This window comes from Eutrigla gurnardus, assembly GCF_963514095.1.
Source record: "Eutrigla gurnardus genome assembly, chromosome: 9".
NCBI classification, from domain to species: Eukaryota; Metazoa; Chordata; class Actinopteri; order Perciformes; family Triglidae; genus Eutrigla; species Eutrigla gurnardus.
This window is the reverse complement of record NC_139923.1, coordinates 12,560,617-12,569,982: the sequence shown is the minus strand read 5'-3', so window position 1 is coordinate 12,569,982 and position 9,366 is coordinate 12,560,617. Positions and strand designations below refer to the sequence as shown.

At 43.5% G+C, this 9,366-nt stretch overlaps 1 protein-coding gene across 1 annotated transcript; it reads right to left on the bottom strand.

Moving 5' to 3' along the window:
* Positions 1-49: 49 nt before the first annotated feature.
* LOC311018283 (ETS domain-containing protein Elk-3-like) lies at positions 50-8,381 on the bottom strand. The gene is made up of 5 exons (XM_084017172.1): positions 8,025-8,381; positions 4,474-4,682; positions 3,384-4,175; positions 1,568-1,690; positions 50-816 (listed from the first exon to the last, which is right to left on the bottom strand). Exons 2-5 carry the CDS (start codon positions 4,678-4,680, stop codon positions 718-720), a joined length of 1,221 nt encoding a protein of 406 aa, XP_083873298.1. The 5' UTR covers positions 4,681-4,682; positions 8,025-8,381; the 3' UTR covers positions 50-717.
* Positions 8,382-9,366: the final 985 nt, after the last annotated feature.

Genomic DNA, 9,366 nt, shown 5'->3' with positions numbered 1-9,366 from the left:
GTCCCCCCCCCCCTTCACATTTTGTTTTAGTAAAAAGTTTAATTCAAGGCACTTTGCTCAAGCATTCAATGCTTTGTTTATTGAAAATGACAAGACATTTTTCACAATACAAAATGATACAGAATACAAACTGTATACCAAGTCCAGTATAAAAAAAAGGACAAAATTACAAGAGTTAAAATGTTTTTCATTGATTTGAAATCTCGTCTTCATTAAAAGATTTTGGAAAAGAAAAAATAGGCACAGCCGGTACAATCTGGGAAGCATAGTGCATACAATACCACACATTTGAAACAACCAGTTTCACATTGTGATGAACACTGAAAGAAAAAAAGGAGTTTTTTTTAAATTTTTATACAAGATTAAACAAACAAGCTCTCTGCGCAGAATGAGCGGCTGGCTAGCATTTTGCTAGCCAGCTACACGTCACTATTGTCCATCGTGGACAAGGTCATGTGGAAATGTGCTGTACTTTATCACAAAGGGCCAGACGTTCAGACGTCGTGGCGTATGGCTTTTACCAAGTGCTTTAAACCGCGGGAATCTGAAGCAACTCAAGTGCAAAATGAAAAGTGAGGTCACATGCCGTCTCGTAGGACTTTTCTGAAGCAAAATTTAACAAGACGGACAAGAGATCGCTGCTGATAATGACGGTACGAACAAGAGACGGATGAAGATGGGGAGGGTGTTTTTTTTTTTTTCTTCACAGACCCCGGATCAGGATTTGTGGGTGGTGTGAGACAGGAGCAGGGAGGAGGGTGTTCCTTCCAGGTTTGGCAGGGGGATAGGCATGTGTCCGTTGATTAGGCTGGGGAACTGTGGAGGAAGAGAAAGGAGCTGAGAGTTAGTGAGGAGGGGACGGAGGCTCTATGAAAGCCGCTTTCCGGTGAGGAACTGCAGCATTGTCACTGCTCTGGTTTCCTGTTTTTTTATTCATTGTGCCTCTTCCTGTTCGTCTCTGTCCCCGGTACCTCCACGACAGAAGGAGAAGTCAACATTGTTTGTGCACAAAGAATCCAGTATGGCGTATGTGCGGCCGCGGTGGGGGTGTGGCGTATGTGTGTTTCACAAATGAGGAGCAGCTTTCAAACCAGTCCACCCTGTTCAGACTGGCTCCCCTGGGCTCAAACAGGAAGTATTCACAGGATTTCCTCTCCCTCTCTGAAACGAGACACCTCTGCTAGACCTGCGTACCAAGCCAACTACTTTCACAACTGTCGGCTATTTTGCAGATCTCCAAAACATCATGTTTTTAAGTTTTATATACAATCTCTGTAAATACCTACATAAAAGATGCAACATCAATAGTAGCTGTTATATATAGCGTTTATGGCGTACCTGTTGCAAATATGTGTTAAATCCTGCATCTTCGTCTCCTGGCATACGGTGTACTCAGCTGATTTTTAACAACTGCTGAGCAGAACGGGGGTTTTATGCAGCCTCTCGACTTCCTCCTCGGCTTTCAAACACTACCAGTAAAATGCTAATTGTTTTGAACACACCTTCTGTTGTCAGCTCCTGCTATTTTTGTCCCATGTGCGTCTACACCTGTGTGTGTTTTTCTTACCTGAAAGAGGGAGCTGTGGCCCTGCAGCCGGGCGGGGCTGAGCGGAGCGACGGGACTCAAACTGCTCCAGAAATGGATGCCTGACAACAGCGGACTGTGAGCCAGCAGCAAACCAGAGGGAGTCTGTGAGGGAGGGGGGGAAGCACAGGGGGAGAGAAACCAGTGAAGTAAAATGAAAAAAATAAAAAAAAGAGACCCACTGGTTGGAGAGCGTTGCTCGGAGGGCTTTGGGTAATGCAAAACATGCTGAAATGGTAAATTGACGTGTATTGGCGTTTGGAAAAACAAACTGACGGAGCAGGAAGGAAGTCTGTGGTTTCTCCCCAGAATACAGGGGTGACGTCGGGAGGAGGAGGTGGACAGTGGGGGTTGTTGTTGATTGGGGGGGGGGGCACTTGGAATGCCAACTAGAGAGAACATATGAAATCAATTTCTGCCTCCCTCCCTTAGTCTTCTCTCCCTCCCCCCCTACTCCCCCCCCCCCCCCCCCATGTCACCTCAGACCCGTGAACCAGTGTTGTGGAGGGACCTAGCACTGCTCCCATTATTAATGGAATTATTAGAGCATATGGCATCACTTAGGCCCCCCCTCCCTCTCTCATAGGCTGGACAGAAGATTCCTGTAAATTGCTTGTTTTCCTCTGATCTCACTTTTTGCACCCTCATAAATAGACGGTGTGAGTGAGTTCTCAACGTGTGGATAAACCTCTGATGTGGCACAATCAGGTTTTGCTTTGTAACAACTCCAATGTAAGCACATTATTAACTGAACTTAATGCATATTTAATTATATATATGATTATATAAATAGAATTATATAATAATTATATAACTATTTTATAATGATTCATTATGACAAACGACCACAACAAACCAATATGACCCTGCCGGATTCATTTGGCTCTAAGCTTGTGGTGTAACACACACACATTGTAGTGTAAAACTACCGCCGCGTCGTTCAGACTGGACAGCCGAGAGGTGAACAGCAACTTCACCAAACTTTAATCGTAAAATGTACATTTGCTCAAACTTTGATTTTAGTCCAGACATTCTTCTATGAACGCTGCGTTATGCAGCACATAAACATTCTGTGACTAACTTGGGCTTTTACCACACGGAGATGTTTACCAAATTCATTTGAAAAGGGTTTAAACCAAACACAGACAACGACTCATTCAATGAGTCTAAATTTGCATCAAAACTATGTAAAAAATCTTTCAGACATGAAAGTGCTTGTGCACATTTGATCCCAAATCATCCCAATTTACCCTTTTCATTCCTTTCTGGGCCTGTTTGTTATGGACGTTTTGGCTCAAGTGACTACATAAATAAATATAGCAGTAGTCTTTCCACCGACACACGCCAGGCTGTGTCAGATATCTCTTGCTGCTCTCGGGCCGCTTTAGGGAAACTGACATCATGCTCTGGATGGATCCCATCATCTCCCTGTGGCCAGTCGGGCAACCACACAGAGGGGACAGAAACAGATACCATCACACAATTATTCTCTTTCTTTCTGGGATTTGATTACTATTGGAGCTTTGGCTGTGGCTGGAACAGAGCAACACAATCTCTAGTCCAACTTGAATTATTGAGGGCAGGCACGAAAGCTTGTAAACGTGTCTGGACTAGATAAAGATGAAGCCGGTTTTAGCGTAGTCTCAGGTGCTAACATTCATTTTTTTCCTATTCCAGCACCTTGAATCGGTCGCTAGTTCCCCAAACCACTGACAATCATAACTTAACTCTGTAAACCACCTGACGTGTCAGAGAGGACGCCGACAACGTGCTACGTCCTTCAGGTAAACAGTCTCACCTGTGCAGTGAAAAAGGCTGGAGTGAGGGAGCCGGACGGCAGTGCTGGACTGTTGAGGGCGATGGAGCCGATGTCGCTCCCTGCGAGCAGCAGGGACGGGGATGAGATCTCCAGAGCTTTGGGCTTTTTGCTTTTTGGTAGGAGTCCATCTCCTTGATTGCTACTACTGCTAGTAGAGCTACTTCTACCCCCACTGCTGCTGCTGCTGCTCCTCTTCTCGGGAGGATGCATGGCTCGCGCTCTTTGCCCTGAGGAGAGGTTGAGGGGCTGAACACTCTGGTCAGAGTCCTCCTCTTCCTCCTTGGCGGCGGGGCTCCAGCTTCGGCCGGCCTGAGAGGGTTGGGTGTGGGGAGAGGATGAGGGGTGCGATTTGGACGCCCTGGAGGAGACGTAGGACTCGGGCTTGGCCGAAGGAGGGGGGCTTCTTTCGTTGCCGTTGGTGCCAAAGCGAATGACGGAGCGCGGCTCCTCCTGCTGTTCCCGCAGGGCGCGAAGTAGCTCGGACTGGTTCTGCAGTGAGCTGATGCTGAAGGAAGAGTAGAGACCCGAGCGGAGGTAGTCGTTCCGACACTGCTGCGCCCCCAGGGCTGCCAGGGTCCTTCTCTGGGTCTCCTCCTCCCCCTCTTCTTCCTCCTCCTCCTCTACCTCCACCTCCGAGGCCTCGCCTTCCTGAAGGGGAAACCTCCCAGAAGCCAGGCCCATCTCCACCGCCTGAGGGTCCATCTTCAGGATCTCGGGGAAGGACACAAACTTGTAGACAAATTTCTGGCCAATCACCTTCTTGATGATGTTCTGTAAAACAAACAAACACCCTTAATGACGAGAAGAAATCTGGAGCGAATAGATATGAATCTAGAATCTATTAACAGAACAGATGTTGATTATCAGGAGGATTCTGCAAAGACATATTATTGACACAACATTGCATTACGTGTGCTACGTCACATTTCTACTGTGCATTTGCTGAGATAGAGGAAGTGTGTGATGCTGTGGTTTTAAGCGAATGGTACTACACTCCTTTCACATGCCTCCACATGACTATTACACAGAGGCAGAAACCTGCACGTGAACCACGGCCGGTCTAATTCACCTTGTCATAATAGTAGCGCAGGGCTCTGCTCAGCTTGTCGTAGTTCATGTTGGTCTTGTTCTTGCGTAGCCCCCACAGCTTGGCCACGTCCTCGGACTTCAGGAGCTTGAACTCCCCGTCTGTGGACGTCCAACATATCAGGTGCTTGTGGCTTTGGTCGAGCAGCAGCTGCAGCAGGAACTGCCACAGAGTGATGGCACTGTCCATACCTGCAGCAAGACGTGATCACCGTGAGTCAATGTCACTTCAGTTCTGCACTCAAAATCAAAGCCCGCGGTGGTTGTTTTTAAAATCAACATATCATGTGATATAAGACAACCCTCGTGCATACTCTACTATATGTTATGGAATACTAAACTATTATACTATTATCTATTTGACATTTTTGTTTTTTTTTAATACAAAACACCACCATACTATGACTTTTTTATGACGTGCTACACTAGGACTTGTGTAACATCTTTGGTATAGTATACCAGGACTTTTGCGATATTTTAAATATATACTATGACATTTTTAATATAATGTTTACAATGTTTTGACATTTTTTTAGCCGACAATATAAATTGAATTACTTTTTAATGGAATACTATACTTGATGACTTTTTCATTTTATGGCATAATGTATTATGACATTTTTATGGTATAATATACTTGTATGACTGTTTAATACATTTAATTGGTACACTATTATTGTTATGGCATTTCTGGGCATACTCTATGGCATATTTATGGCAAACTATACTATGGCCTTTATGACATGCTACAAGGTGACTTATTTTGACATATGACTATGCATGTGACTTTTTATGACATACTGTGACTTTTTTCATGACATGCTATACTATGACTTTTTAAAGTTGTGTTCCCTCCAAATGCAAAGTGAATTTTCACCGAGGTTTCATAAATCATGGCTGAAATAACGACTATTGCTGCTTTGTACATGTTGTGAAGTCCCACATACGCTGGCTAAGTAAACACCATCCTCTCTGGGTTCATAACATCACATGTTAGCAAGCCACATGTACGCTGATTTACTACAGCCACATGAACCCAAAACAAACCTTTTTTCTTGCGATTTAATCGTAATAAACATATAAAAAAGGATGCTGAAGAAACTATATGATAGCGACAATTCGTAAAAACTCAGAAGTCATGGTGGAGTTTGCCGTGATTGACTTTGTATGCAATACACACCTTCACCCATTTTTTGGCATAATATATTATGACTTTTAAGGCATAATATATTATGTTTTATATGACATACTATACTTTTGTATGACAGACTATAGGGTTGTAATGATATATCAATGTGGATCGATGTATGGATTTAATGATCAACGATCAAATATCAATGCAAATTGAAAATATCAATACATATCATATTTAAGATATGCTTTTATTTTTATACACATATATTTTAAAATTTGTTTTAATTCCCAGGGCATGTCTGTCACCATTCTCTGTCCAAGCACACCTAAAAACATCTGCACTTAAACATGAGAAATAAACAACAGGCGTAGTAAACAAAAGATCTATTTGAATCTTTCTATTAACATTTTTTGTTTTTCAGATCTTTATCTATTTTTCTGAGTTGATATTAATGTAACTAATCGTGTTTAACAGGTATATAATAATTTACGCCCCTGGAGCTTCACTACAGACTAAATTTGGTTACTGGCTGACGAGGGAACAGCCTGTAACATGTGGTGGAAGGAAGAGCGGACCGGTGATGAATAGAACAGTGTGTTTTAAAGAGTGTAGTGTAATGTTGCAGCAGAAGAGAAAAAAAAAATATAAGGAGGAACAACAGCTCAAGCCAGAAATATGCTGCGGTTCAACCTGGCCCTCTCTCCACAGGAAGTATGACGGGCCCAGGGTGGGTTATTCCTTTAATAGAGGAATGTGCAGCCTCAAAACTCCTGTTGCCTGCTGGAGCTCACATATTAATAGTGTGTGTGTCTGTGTGTGTCATAGTACTGAAGGGTTTATCAACTTGCTTGATTGAAGGATAATAAGTTGTTAGATAAGACGCTGAAATGACAAAATGTTGCTGTTTCTCAGCATCTTAAATGTGAGGTTTTTGCTGCTTTCTCAGTTCTGCATCATTGTAATTCAACAGGTTTGAGATTCGGACGGATAATATAAGATACTTGAAGACATCGCCTTGGAGTCTGAGAAACAGTGATGGCCAAATGAAATGATGAAGATAATAGTAGCAGACCTACAGCAGGGAGATGCATAGAACACATCATAAAAATAAACTGTTTTGCATTGCTCAGGTGTGGTTTGGCCTCTACACACAGTCCTACATACTGAGACCTCGAGTCTCATCTTGGATACGAGGGGAGATGTGTGACGCGTGCTAAAAAACTATGATAAATGGCCTTTCGAACCACGACATAACTCTGTCCAGCGAGGGGAGAGACGGAAAAAGGCTGAACTCATTTCCGACACAAGCTATCCCCTGAGTTTTTTATCTGCCATGTGAAACTACAAACCTGTCAAAGTCAGGACTTCCTCCTATTCTACGTCCAAGGACAAATGTTGAGGAGAGGGGATCCCACAGCAGGGGAGCCGTTTCCCCGGGCCTGCCACACTTCCCCACTAAAATCCCCAAGGAAGTGGGTCAAAAGATCAAATCGCTGACCCCTTCTCCACAGCTACACCCTTTACACCAACCTGAACCCACACTTTAGACACTTTGAAAGCAGCTTGCCATTGGAGGAGCCTCTGTGCAGACAGGGCTGACCTGTAGAAACTCACCTTTGCGAGATGCTGCAGTCGTATCTAACTAATAAACTACATAATAAACCACGATTAAGTGATAACCTCCCCGCTGACACGGGATTTGAATGTCAGAGTGATATGCCTACCGCATATGATGAGTGTGCGAACCGCAGACATGGTATAACTTTCTAGGAATACTGCAGGAACACCACGGTGGGTTTGGTTCGGGATCAGGAGCCCCGCCGCGGATGCTCGGCCAGTGAAGTCTCGCTGCGCGCACAAAGACGTCCAGTGTTGGCTGAACGGAAACTGCTAATGAGATTAGATGGTGTGTGCAGACATTACTTAGCCATGACTAAATCTGCTCTCTTCCTGTTCGCAGACGGTGGAAAATTCAACAAGGGCCCCGACAAGACGAGCATCCCCGAGCGGCGGCCGCGGAACCGTCGCTCCTCTTTTGTTTTGTCTCTCTTTTTTACCACAAATTCGCGTCCGGGACGTGAAAGTTGCAGTTAGTCCTCGTCGCGACGCACAAGAGGTCCGGATTGCGGATTTCTCTGGCCCCTCTGACTCGTTTTCAGATGTTGCTCGGACCGGAAGACGGTACGATTGCATCTATAAACCCGTAACGTTGCCGTTCTCTCTTTTTACACTTGATAAACACGGGAGGCCGACCCGGAGAGTTTAACACACGGTGGAAACTTTGCAGCGAGGAGAATTCACGCGAATACAAGTCTTTGATGCGGATAATCGCGCATTATTTCCACTCTCCCGCAAGCCAACAAAGCGACGTTCATAGAAAGATGTCCGTTTATATTTACCTGCGATCTCTTGACTCGGGTGTTTTGTTTTTCCTCCGTGAAACTTTACGGTGAAGCTCGTGTGATTCCTTGTTTTTCCATGCTTACTTCTGCTCTGCACAGTTGTGCTGGACTGAAATAGGATCCTGGGCTTTTTCTTTTTCTGAGCAGGAAGTTGGAGCAGGCAGACACAGAGCCGGCTGACTTCCTCTCCCCGACGATTCCCAGGCGGTTTGCCGTCTGTGTAAACACACTTTTCCTCCCCTCCTCTTCTCCTCCGCCTGCCCGCTGACGGCCAGCAGTAGGCCTACTCTGTGTCGGCACACATGGTGATGCAGAAACTCTACAGCCCGTAAACTGACATCATCGAGTCCGCAGGCGTGATGCGTTCAATGCGCATCGTTCGTTGAACGCTTCCATTAACGGGCTGTTTCGTTTTCATTTGTGGAAGACATTTTCAGATGTTTTAGTGAAGTGAAAGAAGCAACATTAACTTAACTATTGTGAGAAATAAAAAATAAAAAATAAATAAATAAATAAATAAATAAATATTATTGATATTATTGATATGAAATGTCAAACAAGAACAGAATAATTCCTCTTATTTATTTTTATTTTATTTATTTATTTATTTTTATTTCGGGCATGTACATTTAGTCATCATCACACATCTTGCTCACACAGTAAACATGAATACACATGGCCGAAAGGGAAAGCGGGAGAAGCCGAGGCTTATCTAGTCCCGCCCCCATTACCCACAGGGGGGAAAAGAAAGAAAAGAAGAAAAATAAATAAATAATAAAAATAATAAAATTAAAAATATAAAATCTTACCTGCAGTTGTTGAACTTCAGTTGTTGAACAATGATTGATCCATGAGATGTTAAGCTGTGTGGGTAGTTTTGAGATGGTTACATTGATGATACATGATTTATCTGACAGATTTAATCAATTTACACAATAAAATAAAAACTTAAATAAAATAAAAACTTTGCAGAAGTATTTTTTGACTTTAAGATACAATTTATGACGAAATATTGCATCCAAGAAGGAATTGTTGAAAACATCATATAGTTGCATTGTAATAAACACCATTATTTATAATAATTATTAATTATAATTGGGGGGGGGGGGGGGGGGGGGGGGGCAATTGTTGCACCCTGATCACCTTCAACATTATGTTGAATAGGCACACAGAGTTCATGTCAGGCAAATGTGTATTTTGTTGTCTTGTAACGTTTTTATGCAATGGAAATGGATGACAGCACTGAAGGCATCAGTAGCAACCGGAAGCACGCGCTCTCTCTTTTCAGATTAAATTACGATTGAATTTGAAGTCATTTTGAGGACGAGTTTAACTTTAT

Excerpts from the sequence above, each read along its gene's own strand:
- LOC311018283 (XM_084017172.1), bottom strand. The coding sequence starts at position 4,680 with ATGGACAGTGCCATCACTCTGTGGCAGTTCCTGCTGCAGCTGCTGCTC. Across the intron at positions 1,691-3,383 it reads CAGCCTTTTTCACTGCACAG|ACTCCCTCTGGTTTGCTGCT; the intron begins GTGAGACTGTTT and ends CCTCCCTCACAG. Across the intron at positions 817-1,567 it reads GCCACAGCTCCCTCTTTCAG|TTCCCCAGCCTAATCAACGG; the intron begins GTAAGAAAAACA and ends CTTCCTCCACAG.